The sequence below is a fragment of the Gadus morhua genome, chromosome 16 (assembly GCF_902167405.1).
Source record: "Gadus morhua chromosome 16, gadMor3.0, whole genome shotgun sequence".
Classification (NCBI taxonomy): domain Eukaryota; kingdom Metazoa; phylum Chordata; class Actinopteri; order Gadiformes; family Gadidae; genus Gadus; species Gadus morhua.
In genome coordinates this window covers 2,009,122-2,027,792 of record NC_044063.1, presented here as the reverse complement: position 1 = coordinate 2,027,792, position 18,671 = coordinate 2,009,122, and the positions used below count along the sequence as shown (strand labels likewise).

Sequence of the window (18,671 nt, the reverse complement as noted above, 5' to 3'; positions counted from 1 at the left end):
TGCCCTGATTGGCTGACTCCGCCGTCGGTGTGTGAATGTGTGCATGATTAGGTGAACGTGAGGCGGTATCGTAAAGCGCTTTGAGTGGCCGCTGGTATAAATGCGGTCCGTTTACCATCCAACCCTGCAGGAGAAGAAGGACAAGGTGGTGCTGATGGCGGAGATGGCGGACCTCCGTCAGAACAACCAGCGGCTGCAGGAGGAGAGCTCCTCCGCCAGCGAGCAGCTCCGCAAGTTCAGCATGCTGTTCGCCAGCCCGCAGCCCGACAGGATGTGACCTCACACCGGCCCGCAGCCCGACAGGAAGTGACCTCACACACCAGGACGCCGGCGATGTCGGAGGAGAGGATTTTGGAAGACGCTGACGGAGACTGGTTTAAAGATGGAGTCCCACTAGATATGAGGACTGGTTTAAAGCTGGAGTCCCTATAGACATGAGGACTGGTTTAAAGCTGGAGTCCCTCTAGACATGAGGACTGGTTTAAAGATGGAGTCCCTCTAGATATGAGGACTGGTTTAAAGATGGAGTCCCACTAGATATGAGGACTGGTTTAAAGCTGGAGTCCCTCTAGACATGAGGACTGGTTTAAAGATGGAGTCCCACTAGATATGAGGACTGGTTTAAAGATGGAGTCCCTCTAGACATGAGGACTGGTTTAAAGATGGAGTCCCTCTAGATATGAGGACTGGTTTAAAGATGGAGTCCCTCTAGATATGAGGACTGGTTTAAAGCTGGAGTCCCTCTAGACATGAGGACTGGTTTTAAGCTGCAGTAATGCGCTGTTCAACACGTTGACTCTCCTGCTAGATTCCTCCCTCCACTTTAAACTGGACCGCCTTAAACAGGAGAGAACTACGAAGAACTTTTAAAAGGGAGGACAAAAATATATAAATATTTTGTAAATGTGAGCCCAACACTTTAAACACGCCTATTGTGCCCCCCCCCTCTCCACCCACACACACGCACACCCTCTCTCCGCGCTCCACCAAAATGGTCTTCAATATGTCTCTCCAGGCTGTCCTCTGGCTATACCTGTTTATTTTTCTATACTGTAATGCTTACTGTACATCTATATATCTATACGCTCAGAGCCCAGGGACGTAGGAGTAGGGGAAGACTCATTATCTGAGGAAGGCCTAATACTGTTCTGATGCAAGTCAGCTGGGGTGTGTGTGTGTGTGTGTGTGTGTGTGTGTGTGTGTGTGTGTGTGTGTGTGTGTGTGTGTGTGTGTGTGTGTGTGTGTGTGTGTGTGTGTGTGTGTGTGCGCGTGTGTGAGAGAGAGATGCATACTGGTGACACACAAGCCATCAGCTTGTGTAGCGAGCGGGAAGCGAATTGATGTCATGAGCTCAGTGATGCCGGATCTGGTGGATTTCCACAGTTAATCTTAATCTCGATTCTCCAGATGTTGTTTCTCTCTCTGTTTTACGTCCTGTCGTCCGATTTCGGAGGGTCTTTGGAACCGGACTTTATGACAAGGGACAATTGTTTTCTATAATCAAAAAGAACCAATGAAAATGAACAAATATGAGAGTACATGGTGTTGTACAAACTGAAGTTCTGCGTGGTCTTCAGTTAGAGACCGTAGCTTCAGTGTCTTCGTGTACATATCCGTTGAGTGGCTGATGAGAGAATGAAGTGCGACTGAGTGTTTTCTAAGTCCTTAACCTAAACGATCATAAAATACGCTATTTATACTGCTAGCCCGTTTGACAATACCCTACTTATATATGATATTTTATTTTTAATACAGAAATGTATTTTGTGTTTAATCAAAAAAAACTGGTACTGAATGAAAAGCTTTCCAGAAATCTCAGCTGGGGTGCGTTTTACTCTCACTTGTACTGTTCATGTCTACACCCCCGTGGACGATTCACCCTGTCACAACCCCACCGGATCAAACTGGAGCTCCGCCCCCAACCCTCTCAGGACGACGCCCACCCAACTCATAGATGGCAACGCACCAATCCACGTTCTCTCTGATCCTGGGAAGGACAGAGAAGACTCGGTGGACACGAGACTTTTCCCCTCTCCACCTTTTTGGAAGACTTGATATTTATACGCGTGGAATCACTGTGTTCGAGTCCCCTGGTCCGCCGATCCTACCCGTCTCTGGGGCTCCGAGCGAGGCTTCCGACAGGACAGGCTCACAAACCCTCGGAGGTGGTGAGAGTTTGGCCGGGATTCAGGCTTCGATCAATTTTGACAGATTTGATTCATTACAAAACACTGTTGTTCTTATTCGAAGAGGAGGATTGGGTCCGAGAAGGTGATTTCCTGCAAGATGGGTTCTGGTTCAGAAGGGTTTTTTACTGGAGTTGATATTCTTTGGATTTGGGGATTGCAGATTGAGCGAGATGTTAAGTCAAGTGTCAACACGCATCCTTTTAAAATCTTCTACATTCTTACTGTTTCTTGGACGGGGAACGACTTTGAACCAAGCAGCTTAATAGGTGTTGATTTGTTTTTTATAAATGTCTTAATCGTTAGTTTTCTTTGCATGTGGTGGGGCAATGCTTTTTTTTGGTTTTTGTATACAAATCGATGGATGCTAATGATTACCTGAGCGTGGAGCATAGCGCAGTGCAGCCGTATTGCACAGATCACAGTAATGCATCAAGACAAGCTTCTTTTTTAGATGTTTAATATTTTGATAATTTATTTTTAAAGACATTGGCCACTTTTGGATCTGATAACAAAATAGTGAAGATGAGAGGGTACTGTGTCGATTCCATTGTATGCTCTGTGACGTCTGGCCGAAGTTAAAACGTGTTAGATTGAACTTTGTTTTGCTTGGGGTTGTATCAATGAGTGTACATTTAAAGTGTAAATTATGTTTTCATTATTTTATAAGAAAATATATTTAAAAAAGCATTTCTCTGGTGTTTCATTTCCTCATCGTAGTGAACGACAAGAGGGTGGGTGAACCGTAAAATATCAGATCAAGAATTAAAAGTTCGCTTTAAGGTTCCCTTTATGCGTAAGTATTAAAGTGAGCTCACCGATTTAAAAAAAATAATCTTGGTAATCTAACAATGAGTTTCTCTTGCCTACCTATGCGTCCCTAGTAGCTAGAAATGGAGATAGGTGTAACGAGCACTAGGTAGCCTGCTCTGCCTTTGAAGAAACAGTTCAGACGCGCCGATCTGGAATTATCATATTACCTCCCCTTTCTGCTTTGCCCGCCCTTACCGAACACGGCCAAAAGCTGTGTGCGCCTCGCCATTGCGATACATCCCCTTTAAGCACAAGCGCATAGTGATGGCTTTCTAATGATGAGCAGCAGATAGTCACGTTTCCGGCCTTACCAGCGGCTAAACCCCCTGGGCCCAGCTGGTGAAGACTGGTTCTGATCACGTAATCTGCCCGTCTGTTTAACAGGACCTGCAGTCTTTACCTGTTCACGTAGACACCACGTGGAGAAGATGCGTGTTCAGGTAGTAGCCGCTTGCTGTAGTAGAACTGAGCTGTTTAAGTTCATTGCTCTGCTGCTTTCATTCCTCCCAAATAACTTCAGAACCAATTGCTGCATTTTAGTTTTATTATAGAACAAAAGCAATAACAAACAGAATCAGATTAATATTTTTTTCCCAAAGATTTCTCAAACTAGAGTTCTTCGAACGTTAAAAAAAGTGACTATTGAACCCTTGATAAATATACAATTCATAGGAGTGCATGGAAGTGGAAATTTCATAGAGCAACCCCCCAGTGATGGCTCCTCCCCTCAGTGATGGCTCCTACCCTCAGTGACAGCCCCTCCCCCCCTCAGTGATGGCTCCTCCCCTCAGTGATGGCTCCTCCCCCCCTCAGTGACGGCCCCTCCCTCAGTGACAGCCCCTCCCTCAGTGAGCACTAGGAGCCACACATGAGGCAGTCGTCGCGGTTCTCCAGGGAGCAGACCATGGCGGCTGTGTTGCGCTCCTTGGCCTCCTCGGCTGTCTCCGCCGGGGCCTCCTCCTTCAGCATGTCCTTGTTCAGCGTGAACTGGATGGGCGCTGCGGCCGGCTTCGTCCGCAGGTAGTACATGCCGGTCTTCAGGCCCTGGAGGGGGGAGAGACTCGTCTCTTAACGTGTCCTGAAGCTCTTGAGCGGGTACGTTAGGGGGTGATGTCATTACAAGCCGTTTGAGAACCGGCCTTTCCCTGTGCCCTCGTGACCTCACTCGTGGGCCATCCATCGTACAGCTATGCGGACACACAGGAAAGGGCAGACTTCCTATGGCTTGTAATGCCTCATCACACTCACACCTGGTGGCGTGACATCAGCCCTTTAAGAGCTGATCTATTAAAGGTTAATCCAGGGGATAGTGGAGGGGACTCACCTGTTTCCAGCCGTAGAAGTGCATGCTGGTCAGCTTGCCGTAGTTGGGCTCTGCGATGTGGATGTTGAGCGACTGGCTCTGGTCGATGTAGGCCCCGCGGTCCGCGGCCATCTTCAGGATGGTCTTCTGGGAGATCTCCCACACCGTCTTGTAGAGCTCCTTCAGGTCCGCCGGGATCCCAGAGATGGCCTGCAGGGGGACAGCGGCGGAGGCATGAGGTCAACATACAGCACGGCAGAATAAGTGTGGTTAGGTGTGTGTGCGTTTGGATGTGTGTGTGTTTAGGTTTAGATGTGTGTGTGCGCACACACACACACACATCTAAACGTGCGGGGGGGGGGTGGCAGCGCAGCACGTATAGGTGTGTGTGTGTGTGTTTTAGGTGTGTGTGTGTGTGTGTGTGTGTGTGTGTGTGTGTGTGTGTGTGTGTGTGTGTGTGTGTGTGTGTGTGTGTGTGTGTGGTGTGTGTGAGTGTCATGCGTGTGTTGCGCGCTAGGTGCAGCCTCTACCTGAATGGATCCGTTCTGCGCGATGAGCTGGTTCTTCATCTCCTCGCTCCACAGCCCCCTCTCCGTGAGGTCCTTCAGCATGTGGGGGTTGATGATCTGGAACTCTCCCGAGAGCACCCTGCGGGTGTACAGGTTGCTGGTGTAGGGCTCGATGGACTCGTTGTTGCCCAGGATCTGTGCCGTGGAGGCGGTGGGCATGGGCGCCAGCAGCAGGCTGTTCCTCACGCCGTGCTTGGCGATCTTCTCCTTGAGCAGCTTCCAGTCCCAGAGGTCGGTGGGGGTCACGCCCCACATGTCGTACTGCAGCACCCCCTTGCTGACGGGGCAGCCCGGGTACGTCTCGTACGGCCCCAGCTCCGCCGCCTGCTCGCAGCTCGACTCCAGCGCCGCGTGGTAGATGGTCTCGAAGATGTGCCTGTTGAGGAGCTGGGCCTCCGGGCTCTCGAAGGGGTAGCGCATCAGGATGAAGGCGTCGGCCAGGCCCTGCACGCCGATGCCGATAGGCCGGTGCCGCTTGTTCGACCTCTCGCCCTCCGGCACCGGGTAGAAGTTGACCTCGATGATCTTGTTGAGGTTCTTCACGATCACCTTGGTGACGCTGGCCAGCTTCTTGAAGTCGAAGGTGCGCTCGGCCGTCACGTACATGTTGAGCGCGATGGAGGCCAGGTTGCACACGGCGACCTCGTCCCCGCTGGTGTACTCGATGATCTCCGTGCACAGGTTGCTGGACTTGATGCAGCCCAGGTTCTGCTGGTTGCTCTTGCGGTTGCAGGCGTCCTTGTAGAGCATGTAGGGCGTGCCCGTCTCCGTCTGCGACTCGATGATGGCGTGCCACACCTGCTGTGCCTTCACCACGCGCTTGGCCTTGCCCGCCGCCTCGTAGCCGGTGTACAGCTTCTCAAACTCCTCCCCCCAGCACTCGTCCAGCCCGGGGCAGTCGTTGGGGCACATCAGGGACCATTCCTGGTTGGACTCCACCCTCTTCATGAACAGGTCGGGGATCCACATGCCGTAGAACAGGTCGCGGGCGCGCTGCTCCTCCTTGCCCGTGTTCTTCTTCAGCTCCAGGAACTCGAAGACGTCGGCGTGCCAGGGCTCCAGGTACATGGCGAAGGCCCCGGGGCGCTTGTTGCCGCCCTGGTCCACGTAGCGCGCCGTGTTGTTGTACACGCGCAGCATGGGCACCAGGCCGTTGGAGTTGCCGTTGGTGCCGGCGATGTAGCTCCCCGTGGCGCGGATGCAGCTCACCGCCACGCCGATGCCGCCCGCCGACTTGGAGATGAGCGCGCACTGCTTGAGCGTGTCGTAGATGCCCTCGATGCTGTCGTCCTTCATGGCCAGCAGGAAGCAGCTGCTGAGCTGCGGTCGGTTGGTGCCGGCGTTGAACAGCGTGGGCGAGGCGTGCGTGAACCACTTCTCCGACAGCAGGTTGTACGTCTCCACGGCGGCGTCGATGTCCCTCTTGTGGATGCCCACCGCCACCCTCATCAGCATGTGCTGCGGCCGCTCCGCCACCTTGCCGTTGATCTTCAGCAGGTACGAGCGCTCCAGCGTCTTGAAGCCGAAGAAGTTGTAGGAGAAGTCGCGGTCGAAGATGATGGCGGAGTTGAGGCGGTCCTTGTTGTCCGTGACGATGTCCAGCGTCTCCTTGGAGATCATGGGCGAGTGGCGGCCGTTGAGCGGGTTGACGTAGCTGTAGAGGTCCTCCATCACGTCGCTGAACACCTTCTTGGTCTCCTTGTGGAGGTTGGAGACGGCGATGCGGGCGGCCAGGCAGGCGTAGTCGGGGTGCTTGGTGGTGAGCGTGGCCGTGATCTCGGCCGCCAGCGTGTCCAGCTCCACCGTGGTCACGCCGCTGTACAGCCCCTGGATCACCTTCATGGTGATCTGGGTCGGGTCCACGAAGTCCGTGTTCAGCCCGTAGCACAGCTTCTGGATGCGGGACGTGATCTTGTCGAACATGATGCGCTCCTGGCGTCCATCTGGGAGGAAGGAGGGAAGGTTAGGGAACAGTTCGGTTAGGGAACTACTAAACTACTTCACTACTATACTTGGAGCACTAAAAAGGCTGTATCCGTACTTCACTGAAGTATTCATTTTTTCCCCCTACTTCATTACATATTTTTGATGAGTAGTGAGGCTTTTACTGAAATTCATATTTTTTTTTTATGTGCTGAATCTTTACTTTAATAATCTTTACTTACTAAATTATTAAAATTGTACGAATCATATCAAACCCAGTATCAATGCCAGAGCAGTTTGGGGCCCCGACACTTTAATTTACAAAGACCTCAGCGATGTAAAGGGCTCTAATCACTTTTTTCTTTTTCATAAGAAATGCTTGTATTCGTCTACTGGGGGGTATTCCAAGTAGCTGGTTAATATATAAAACCTGAGCAAGTTAACCGGGACTTAGTGCTAAACCTTATGATGGAAGTGCCCTTTGGCTTTGTGAGAATTATGCTTCCGGGCTGTTCGATAACAAGGTTTACCCTTTACTTTTTCCTCAAGCCGGGGTCTCTAGTACTCAATACATCTGTCAGTTAGTGAACCGCTCAATGATTGAACCGCTCAAAGATTGAACCGCTCAAAGATTGAACCGCTCAGTTAGGAAATGATGCAATAGCGTGTCGCACTAAGCACGCACTAACCGTAACCCCTCAGATATACTTTAACGACGTCGTTAATTAGACTCTAATGAACCATTGCGTTACTAGACTGTTTGTAGTTTAAACTACCAAAACGACGTATATTCAGGAGGACTTAAAGACAGAAAGTACCTTAACAAGCGGTTCTTTCCCGCGTTCATCTGATCAGCTCGAATGCAACAACAGTGTAAAGTAACGAGGTAAACTGAATATGTATAAACATTTATTTATACATGTATAACTTACACAGGTGGATCCATGGTGGGGCTCAGATGCCAGTAACGTTAAAGATTTTTTAACAAACCTTATAACCTCAACATTATTCAGAGACAGAAGATACGCACCTCGTTTGATGACATGCATGTCGGGGTCCGGAGGAGACTTAGTCAAGTCTAAGTCCAAGTTGTTGGAGAGTTGATAACAAAGAGAGGAGAGCGACCCTCTTCACGTTGATCATAAGGCGCGAATGAGAAAGGCGCGCTTCTTGCTTTTAAAGACATAAATCCGCGCGGGAGAATCAAAATAGTCTTGTTCCGCTCATGGACCTCCGCCTCAGAAAGGTTTTGCTTCCGGTCGTGTCTTTCCGGAGGAGAAGAAGAAGCTGAATAACCTCGAGAACGAATACATTTAATGATGGAGACTCCGGCTTTCGTTTAGACGTGTCAACAATTTATTTGGGATTTAACGTGGAAAATGTAACATTCAAAATTAATTAAAAAAAACGTGATCAAGGAAATGTAACATTCAACATCACTACAACCTCCAGCTTTCCTCGAGAGTGCCCGGTTTGTTTATATAATGTGGGCGCATCTGCGTCACACAAATACCCGGCGCATTCACTGACGCAAATGACGTTTAGAAATGTTCAGCGTAGTGTCCGAATTCTCGTTTGTTCGTTCCCTATATAGTGCACTATATCATGAACACTATAGGGAATAGTGAGTGAGTGAATAGGGAACGATTTCGAACACAACTGAGGGATGACACTGACGGGTCCTTAATAAATAATAAAGTCTAAATATAATAATCTAAAATAATATATATAATAAATAAAAAAGAGGGGGGGGGGGGGGGGGAGAGAAAGTGTTCTTGATGGAAGTGTGAATTGGGATTGCACTGGTTTATGTAGAGCCTATATAAATAGAGAGCAGTATATTGTCTGGGTGTACATGGAGTTGTAATAAACTGACTATGTGTATTCAGCTAATGTCAGACCAATAGAATAATGGAAAGGAAATGCAATGGAATAGTGTCTGCAGGTCACTAAAGGCTGAAGAAAGTGAACTGGAATAAAGTGTGAATAAACGAATAGAAAATGAGTGAACAGCATAACAACAAGCAGCGGCTGCGGCTGTGGTACGCTGGCCCTTTAAGGGCGCGCGTCATCATGCGACGGCAGTTAGTGGAAGGTCCATGGATTTTGTCCAAATCCCCCCTAAAATATTCAAAACCAGTTATTCAAAAAGCCATTTGAAAACACGGTCAACCCGATGAAAAAAGTATCATAATTCATTACCAGGGTTCGATTATTATTATTTATTATTTTTATGACCATATGACCTATGGTCATGAGGGTTGGGCCGACAAGCGGCCGAGATGAGTTTTCTCAGGAGGGCGGCTGCTGGCTGACGTCTCAGGGATAGGGTGAGAAGCTCAGCCATCCGTGAGGAACTCGGATTAGAGCTGCTGCTACTTTACTTAGAAAGGAGTCAGCTGAGGTGGTTCGGGCATCTGGTAAGGATGCCCACTGGGCGCTTGTTTCAGGCACGTCCAGTGGGGAGGAGACCTCGGGGAAGACCCAGGACTAGGTGGAGAGATACACTGGCCTGGGAACGCCTCGGGATCCCCCCGTCAGAGCTGGTCAATGTGGCCCGGGAAAGGGAAGTCTGGGGCCCCCTGCTTGAGCTGCTCCCCCTGCGACCCGACCCCGGATAACCGGATGAACATGAGATGAGATTATTTTTATGAATGTAGTTTACCAGTCACAACAGTAGAATGTTGTTGACTGTTGTGGCCTCGTAAAGAGTCCCTGTCCCTTTAAGAGGCTCCGGCCCACGCGACGTTACAACACCCGGAAGTGAGACGCTGCTCTCCTGCAGCCCTGCGTCTCTCCGAGTTCAGCCGTTCATCATGACTGTCCACCCTCCAGTGTGCGGAAAAAGGACTACGTAGATGCATCCGCCACGTCGATGTGATGACAGGTGGAATATTATTACCGACCACGAACATTATCCCCTTTATCGTTGCACATGCGAGTAAATGGTGTGAGATATAATGCTGTTCAACTTCACTGAGAAACGTTAAACCCGGCTCTGCAAGTAGGAGCCTACAGTTGTGTTCATGGTCTCATTTAGGAGTTGAAATGGTCCGTCCTGTTGGGCTGAGGCTTCAGGATAGATCCTCATAGATAGATCCTCATTGATAGATCCACACGTCCACTAGACTGTACTCTCTGCACAGGCCCTTCGGGATCGATAGGTGCCAGTCACAGGACGTGTCCCGTGTGTTACGTTCTGTTAATGATCAGAGTTCCGGGGTCGCCCCACGCTCTCCTTCTCTGCGCTATAGGTTTCGACACGTAGCTGGGAAACGTGCCATGTGTTGTGGGAGTCGGACCACCACGTAGACGCTCCACTGTAGGCCTCAACCCCGCCGGTACCACCATGTCCCGGTCGAGTCGGCGATACAAGCCCCTCCAGGTCAACCACGGCGGCGGTCCGATCTCCGGCTGCGACCGCATCCGCATGCCACGGGCCCGCGTGCTCATCTTCTGCCTGATCGCGGTCCTGATGCTGGCCGTGATTTTAGGGATCTGTCTGTCATACGAGACAAGCGGTGACCATAGCAACCGCCTGCCTGCGGTGGACCTAGCAAAAGATCGGGTGAAGTACCTCTCGGAAACACGCACGCACACACAGGAACACTGCTCAGTTTGCATCCTAATGAGTAATCGAGTAATGATACAGTTCAATATGATCCAGAATTCGTGATGGACTTTATGACAGCATCTCATTATGGTCTGCCTGTCCTCTGTCCCCTTCCTCCTCCTCCTCCTCCTCCCCCCAGCTGTCCCACAAGCCCGTGAAGACCTCCCCATCCCAGCTGCGGCGCCTGGCAGCCCAGGTGGACGGGACCCGACTGTGGGAGATGCACCTGAGACCCATCCTCATCGAGCGGCTGCCTGGGACCCAGGGCAGCCTGGCTGTCAGGAAGGTAAACACGGTCACACCGTCGAGTACTGCTAGTGTCGACACAGAGTCACTCCTCCTCCACCTGCTACTGCTACTGCTACTATACTACTGCTACTATACTACTGCTGCTACTGCTACTATACTACTGCCGCTACTGCTACTATACTACTGCTGCTACTGCTACTATACTACTGCCGCTACTGCTACTATACTACTGCTACTGTACTACTGCTGCTACTGCTACTATACTACTGCTGCTACTGCTACTATACTACTGCTGCTACTGCTACTATACTACTGCTGCTACTGCTACTATACTACTGCTACTATACTACTGCTGCTACTGCTACTATACTACTGCTGCTACTGCTACTATACTACTGCTGCTACTGCTACTATACTACTACTGCTACTATACTACTGCTGCTACTGCTACTATACTACTGCTGCTACTGCTACTATACTACTGCTACTATACTACTGCTACTATACTACTGCTGCTACTGCTACTATACTACTGCTACTATACTACTGCTACTATACTACTGCTGCTACTGCTACTATACTACTGCTACTATACTACTGCTACTATACTACTGCTACTAGTACTAATATTACTACGACTGCTACTATAACTACTACTGCTACTAGTACTACTACTGCTACCTTACTACTTCAAGTACTACCGCTACAATGCGACTACTAATACTACTACTATGTATATACTACTACTGCTACTACTGCTACTATACTACTGCTAGCTTAGTATAGTACTTTACCACAGCTTATATACTACTGCTGCTTCTGCTACATATACTACTAGTACTACAATACTACTGCTGCTGCTACAGCTGGTGCTACTGCTATACTACTATTCCACTGCTTTAGTACTTATATTACTATTAATACTACTACTATACTACTGCTTTAGTACTTATATTACTATTACTACTACTACTATACTACTGATTTAGTACTTGTATTACTATTACTACTACTACTATACTACTGCTTTAGTACTTATATTACTACTACTACTATACTACTGCTTTAGTACTTATATCACTATTACTACTACTACTATACTACTGCTTTAGTACTTATATTACTACTACTACTACTATACTACTGCTTTAGTACTTATATTACTACTACTACTACTATACTACTGCTTTAGTACTTATATCACTATTACTACTACTACTATACTACTGCTTTAGTACTTATATTACTACTACTACTACTATACTACTGCTTTAGTACTTGTATCACTATTACTACTACTACTATACTACTGCTTTAGTACTTATATTACTATTACTACTACTACTATACTACTGCTTTAGTACTTATATTACTATTCCTACTACTATACTACTGCTTTAGTACTTATATCACTATTCCTACTACTATACTACTGCTTTAGTACTTATATCACTATTATTACCACTACTATACTACTGCTTTAGTACTTATATTACTATTACTACTACTATACTACTGCTTTAGTACTTATATCACTATTACTACTAGTATACTACTGCTTTAGTACTTATATCACTATTACTACTACTACTATACTACTGCTTTAGTACTTATTAGGGGTCCAAGCCAACAGGTTGGATCCCTATTGTTTTTGTAAGGATTTTTCTTATTATTATTATTATTATTCCCGGCTAGAAGTGGTACCACAGCCCAGACCGTAAATGGTGCCGACACGCCAATTGCATGACTAGATCCAGGTCCGTGAGGTGACGGGAGACGACAAAATCCAGACACGCCGGCCACTAGGTGGCGCTATACCAAGGGAAAACGCGTTTGGGGCTATAACTCCCACACCGAACCTCCCACAGTCAAAAACTTGTACGCACATATTCACTGGAGTCTGCTGCATCTTTTGGCATAGGCCACGCCCATTTGCGTCGATAATTTTTTTTCGCAAAATCGCGAAAACCGCAAAACTGTTTTTTCGCTACTCCTCCCATATTTCTTGACCAATCAACACCAAACTTTGCACACGGCATCTTAAGACGCACACGCAAAGAAATGATAGACACTTTTTTGATCCGACCCTCGACGACGAAACGGTAGCGTTTTGAATATTGGTTTATGAGCTAAATTAGACGTGGAAAATCAAAAATCCAAAGAAATCCAAAATTAGACATCGGAACGAGTCCAAATTTTACACACATGTTGGTGCTAACCTTAATGTCGTACGATAAAAAAATCGGAAAATTTCGCCATTAGGGGGCGCCATAAACGAGGAAATTGTATATCTTCTAATTGGCCAAAGGAATGTTCTTCAAACTATGAGGGAACCATCACGGGGCAAACCCGAGTCTATATAAAAATTATGGTCAAGAATTATTAATGTGGGCGGGAGTTATTTGGAAAAGGAAAATTGTCTTTGCAAAATTTCGCCACAAGAGGGCGCAAAAAAACGACGAAATAATACATCTCCTAATCGCCAATGGAATGTTCTGAAAACGCGTTTTGGGCTATAACTCCCACACCGAACCTCCCACAGTCAAAACCTTTATATCCACATGTTGTTCATGGTAGCGTTTTGAATACTTGCTTCGCGTTCTGCCGGTGAAACGCACATTTCTTGTCGCGTTGTGCCGGCGAAATGCACACTTCTTGGACCCCTGCATAACTGCTTGCAGTTCTAGTTAGGGGTCCAAGCCAACAGGTTGGATCCCTATTGTTTTTGTAAGGATTTTTATTATTATTATTATTTCCCTCTAGAAGTGGGCCCACAGCCCAAACCGTAAATGGTGCCGACACGCCAATTGCATGACTAGATCCAGGTCCGTGAACATTACGCAGACCACAAAAATACAGACACGCCGGCCACTAGGTGGCGCTATACCAAGGGAAAACGCGTTTGGGGCTATAACTCCCACACCGAACCTCCCACAGTCCAAAAACTTGTACACACATATTCACTGGAGTCTGCTGCAACTTTTGGCATAGGCCACGCCCATTTGCGTCTATAATTTTTTTTCGCAAAATCGCGAAAACCGCAAAACTGTATTTTCGCTACTCCTCCCACATTTCTTGACCAATCGACACCAAACTTTGCACACGGCATCTTCAGACGCACACGCATAGAAATGATAGACACTTTTTTGATCGGACCTTCGACGACGAAACGGTAGCGTTTTTAATATTTGTTTATTAGCTAAATTAGACGTGAAAAATCCAAAATCCAAAAAAATCCAAAATTAGACATCGGATCGAGTCCAAATTCTACACACATGTTGGTGCTAACCTTAATGACGTTCGATAAAAATTTCGGGAAATTTCGCCATTAGGGGGCGCAATAAACGAGGAAATTGTATATCTTCTAATTGGCCGAAGGAATGTTCTTCAAACTCAAGGGAAACCATCAAGGGGCAAACCCGAGTCTATATAGAAAATATGGCCAAGAATTATTAATATGGGCGGGAGTTATTTGGCAAAGGAAAATTGTCTTTGGAAAATTTCGCCACAGGGCGGCGCCAAAAAACGACGACATTGTCTATCTCCTATTTGGCCAATGGAATGTTCTGAAAACGCGTTTTAGGCTATAACTCCCACACCGAAGCTCCCACAGTAAAAACCTTTCTATCCACATGTTGTTCACGGTAGCGTTTTGATTACTTGCTTCGCGTTGTGCCGGCGAAATGCACATTTCTTGTCGCGTTATGCCGGCGAAATGCACACTTCTTGGACCCCTGCATAACTGCTTGCAGTTCTAGTATTACTATTACTACTACTACTATACTACTGCTTTAGTACTTATATTACTACCACTACTATACTACTGCTTTAGTACTTATATTACTACCACTACTATACTACTGCTTTAGTACTTATATTACTACCACTACTATACTACTGCTTTAGTACTTATATCACTATTACTACTACTGCTCCTCAGCAGTTCCAGTAGCGGCCTGCAGGGGTCACTAGGGTGCCGGTGTAGGGCCTCCCACCGGGAGGGGGGCCACTGGGGGGCGGCCCCCCTCCCACCTGGAGGGGGGCCACCCCCCTAGTGGTCCCCCTCCCTGTGTAGGGCCTCCCACCGGGAGGGGGTCCACTAGGGGGGTGGCCCCCCTCCAGGGCCCTCCCCTCACCTCGCCCTCCTCTCCTCAGCACATCACGTCCACGCTGAGCTCTCTGTCGGCCGGCTGGACGGTAGACCTGGACCCCTTCCAGGCCCCCACGCCCCGGGGGCCCGTCACCTTCACCAACCTGGTGGCCACGCTGGACCCCTCCACCCCCCGCCGCCTGCTGCTCTGCTGCCACTACGACTCCAAGGCCCTGCCCCCGGACGCCCGGGCCCCCGAGAAGGTGTTCCTGGGGGCCACCGACTCGGCCGTGCCCTGCGCCATGATGCTGGAGCTGGCCTCCGCCCTGGACGGCCTGCTGGGGGCCCTGAAGCAGCAGGTAGCTGGGGGGTGGGGGTCTGTAGGTGGAGGTCTGTAGGGTGGGGGTCTGTAGGGGGAGGTCTGTAGTGGGAGGTCTGTAGGGGGAGGTCTGTAGGGTGGAGGTCTGTAGGGTGGAGGTCTGTAGTTGGAGGTCTTTGGGTGGAGGTCTTTGGGTGGAGGTCTGTAGGGTGGAGGTCTGTAGGGTGGAGGTCTGTAGGGTGGAGGTCTGTAGGGGGAGGTCTTTGGGTGGAGGTCTGTAGTTGGAGGTCTTTGGGTGGAGGTCTGTAGGGGGAGGTCTTTGGGTGGAGGTCCTCCTCTGCCCCGGGCTGTGGGCGGGCCCTCCTGTCCTGACGGTCGTCACATTTCCCTTTGTGTAAATCAGACGGAGACCGCGGCACCTTCCCCCTCAGGCCGCACATTTGCATATGTAAATCAGACGGACACGCAACGAAAAAAACAGGGTTGTTCGGCGATTGAATTTATATTAAGATTGAATAATTTGTAAACGCAGTTGACCTAATTTCACTATTTTAGTCCTGAGGGTTTTAAGAGACTGAAAGCGTTCAGACGTCTACAAACAAAGCCTCTCTATTGTGCATTCTGTCTGTCTGTCTGTCTGTCTGTCTGTCTGTCTGTCTGTCTCCCCCCTCTCTGTCTCCCCCCCCCTGCCTCCCCCTCTCCCCCCTCAGCGGCCTGCCGTCACCCTGCAGCTGGTGTTCTTCGACGGCGAGGAGTCATTCGAGGAGTGGACCGCGGCGGACTCGCTCTACGGCTCGCGCCACTTGTCCGAGTGGATGGCCCGCACGCCCCACCCCCCCGGCTCCACCCACACCACCTTGCTGCAGGCCGTGGTGAGACCCCCTCCCCGGGACCCCCACCCAGGGACCCCCGGTAGAGAGGGACCCCCGGTAGAGAGGGACCCCCGGTAGAGAGGGCCCCTTCCCGATTCCTGAACTTGAGCATCGGCCGATACCGAGTATATACCGACACAGCCTCCAGCGTTGTGACCAACAGCCCTTGTTCTTATTGAAGGGTTCTCATACGATGACAGCGATGTAGAGTCGCTTCACTTACTGCCGACAAACTTATTTTCTCCGATGGCCATGTTCCTTAGTAGTGAACCCTTCAGCGTCGACAGACCCTCCCGCCATGACCGTAGACTGGGCAAGGTCGCACGTGTTTTTAAATGCGACTCTTGCGATCAGACTTTACATCGAGACCTTAGAGTCGCTTGGTCTTGTTCATGTTTAGAATAATTCCTGGTTAAATTCTGTAATTCTCTTTTCGCAGAAATCTGCATTCATGCTCTACATTCATGCCAGGCGTTCTCGCCGGTTATCAAAGCACAAAAAATAAATGTAACTACCTTCCAATGGTGTGGAGATGGTTTGAATACTGTGGCTGTAGTTCTCTACTCCTCGATGAGATCCGATCCCAACGCCCGCCAGAGTCCTAAAGCGAGTCCGGGCTGGAACCCACGAGGTTAACGGAGCTGTGTCGTCGTCCCCCCCCTCAGGACCTCTTCGTGCTGCTGGACCTCCTGGGTGCGCCGGACCCTCTGATCGCCAACCACTTCGACAACACGGCCCGCTGGTTCGACCGCCTCATCGCCGCAGGTCAGCCATACCTCCGTGATCCTTCACATCAGACCTCTCATGATCTCGACTCTCATGATCTCAACTCTCCTGATCTCGTACCTCTCATGATCTCGTACCTCTCATAATCTTGTGTCTCTCATGATCCCGACTCTCCTCTGGTCTCGTATCTCTTCTGATCTCGTATCTCTCCTGATCTTGTATCTCTTCTGATCTCGTCTCTCCTGATTTGGTACCTCTTCTGATCTCGTATCTCTTCTGATCTCGTATCTCTTCTGATCTCGTATCTCTTCTGATCTCGTATCTCTTCTGATCTCGTGATCTTGTATCTCTCGTGATCTCGTACCTCTTGTGATCTCGTACCTCTTGTGATCTCTCGGTCCGTGCTGACTGCGCTCTCCTCGGTGCTTCGTCTGATCTCCAGAGAAGCGTCTCCACCGGCAGGGTCTGCTGACCTCCCACCCCGCTGAGCAGATGTACTTCAAGAAGGATGTGTACCTGGGCCCCGTGCAGGACGACCACATCCCCTTCCTCCACAAAGGTGAGACCTTTAGGACACACACACCTGGGGCGGCAGGGAAGGGGATGGAGCCAACCTGCACACACACACACCTGGGGTGGCAGGCAAGGGGATGGAGCCAACCTGCACACACACACACCTGGGGTGGCAGGCAAGGGGATGGAGCCAACCTGCACACACACACACCCTGTTGGCCAGAGATGTTCCCATACCAGTTTTTTCCTTCCCGATTCCTGAACTTGAGTATCGGCCGATAGCGAGTATATACCGATACAGCCTCTAGCGCTGTGACTACTAATAGCACTTGTTCTTATTGAAGGGCTCTCTTACGATAACAGCGATGGTATCGGGTCACGGGACGGTATCGGGTCACGTGATGGTATCGGATCAGCGCATAGACCTGCGTACTCGCGATACCCGTACTTTATTTGAGGTAGTATCGGTACGGGAACATCTCTATCGATGGCCTCCCTACTCCCCTGTCCAGCCCACCCTGCTCTCACCCGGACCACCCCCTCCTTTGTTTGGAAGTCGAACCCACCCTCTGCTCTCACCCCCCCCCCCCCCCCCCCCCCCCAGGGGTCCCCATCCTGCACGTGATCGCGACCCCCTTCCCGGCCTTCTGGCACACGCTGGACGACACGGAGGACAACCTGCACCGGCCCACGGTGGAGAACCTGACCCGCATCCTGGCCGTGTTCGTGGCCGAGTACCTGGGTCTGTGAGGGCCTCCGCCCCACACCCTCTGGGGCCCGACCGGGACGGAGCGTAGCCACACCGAGGAAGGCCCCCGAGGAGGAGGAGGGTGACCCGCTGGGGACGAAGCAAGGTCGGACAACGCATCGACAGAACTAAAGCCTGAGCTCCGGCTCCTCGCTCCGTCCCGGCCTGAGGAGGCTCACCGTGGAGGAGGAGAACCGGTCACATGGGGGATGAAACAGTGCTCACTTTACCAAAGACTTCGCTAGGGTGAGTTTCTGGACTCTTTTCTTGAGTCGCCAATGCATTGAGTTTAGCAAATTAAATAGTTAGACTTTTCCACTTCAATGTCTGGTGAAACCTGCCTTGTTCATGGTACGTCTTTACAAATCGCAGAGGAAACCGTCATGTGAATTTGAATGAATCTCTATTCAGGATTCGGTTATCTGTCTGTCCGTCTTCAGTATCGCATGAATATACCTCTCTACCCACGGACATTCTCCATTTCACATTTCCCCAACATCTAGGGTTTGAAAAACAACACTCAATAAACTTGGAACTGAAAAGATTGGTTTCTTTTTATTAACACAAAGACATTTCTTAGGGGAGTGTTGCATCGTACATCAAATACAAAGTCTAACAATATTAATAATTAGAATAGTCCTGGTTCAAGATGGACGTTCAGGTTGGAGGAGGGGGGGGGGGAGGAGGGGGCGGAGGAGAGGGAGGAGGGGGAGGGGGGGGAGGAGAGGAGGAGGAGGGGGGGGAGGA

General features: G+C 49.7%; 3 protein-coding genes across 4 annotated transcripts in view; 2 read left to right on the top strand and 1 right to left on the bottom strand.

The window, feature by feature from the left end:
• sipa1l3 (signal-induced proliferation-associated 1 like 3) overlaps positions 1–2,876 on the top strand; it is a 65,041-nt gene extending 62,165 nt beyond the window's left edge. For both annotated transcript variants that reach the window (XM_030380840.1, XM_030380839.1), the window contains exon 24: positions 131–2,876. In XM_030380840.1, coding sequence (XP_030236700.1) covers positions 131–277 — 147 coding nt within the window. In that variant the 3' untranslated portion in view covers positions 278–2,876. The remainder of the gene's footprint in view (positions 1–130) is intronic.
• A 649-nt stretch (positions 2,877–3,525) lies between these two features.
• LOC115561056 (ribonucleoside-diphosphate reductase large subunit) lies at positions 3,526–8,062 on the bottom strand. The gene is made up of 4 exons (XM_030380848.1): positions 7,825–8,062; positions 4,833–6,814; positions 4,324–4,512; positions 3,526–4,043 (listed from the first exon to the last, which is right to left on the bottom strand). Exons 1-4 carry the CDS (start codon positions 7,841–7,843, stop codon positions 3,855–3,857), a joined length of 2,379 nt encoding a protein of 792 aa, XP_030236708.1. The 5' UTR covers positions 7,844–8,062; the 3' UTR covers positions 3,526–3,854.
• Positions 8,063–9,338: 1,276 nt separating this feature from the next.
• qpctla (glutaminyl-peptide cyclotransferase-like a) lies at positions 9,339–18,468 on the top strand. The gene is made up of 8 exons (XM_030380853.1): positions 9,339–9,681; positions 10,049–10,362; positions 10,547–10,693; positions 14,812–15,105; positions 15,776–15,937; positions 16,603–16,702; positions 17,106–17,222; positions 17,781–18,468. The coding sequence occupies exons 2-8, from the start codon at positions 10,144–10,146 to the stop codon at positions 17,924–17,926; spliced, it is 1,185 nt and encodes a 394-aa protein (XP_030236713.1). The 5' UTR covers positions 9,339–9,681; positions 10,049–10,143; the 3' UTR covers positions 17,927–18,468.
• Positions 18,469–18,671: the final 203 nt, after the last annotated feature.

What these genes read in the sequence shown, in the direction of transcription:
- LOC115561056 (XM_030380848.1), bottom strand. An exon ending in CGCAGAACGGATCCATTCAG is followed by an intron (nt 4,513 to 4,832) that starts GTAGAGGCTGCA and finishes GTCCCCCTGCAG; the next exon opens with GCCATCTCTGGGATCCCGGC. An exon ending in ACTTCTACGGCTGGAAACAG is followed by an intron (nt 4,044 to 4,323) that starts GTGAGTCCCCTC and finishes TCCCCCCTCCAG; the next exon opens with GGCCTGAAGACCGGCATGTA.
- qpctla (XM_030380853.1), top strand. Translation starts at nt 10,144, where the DNA reads ATGTCCCGGTCGAGTCGGCGATACAAGCCCCTCCAGGTCAACCACGGC. An exon ending in TGGACCTAGCAAAAGATCGG is followed by an intron (nt 10,363 to 10,546) that starts GTGAAGTACCTC and finishes TCCTCCCCCCAG; the next exon opens with CTGTCCCACAAGCCCGTGAA. An exon ending in CCACCTTGCTGCAGGCCGTG is followed by an intron (nt 15,938 to 16,602) that starts GTGAGACCCCCT and finishes CCCCCCCCTCAG; the next exon opens with GACCTCTTCGTGCTGCTGGA.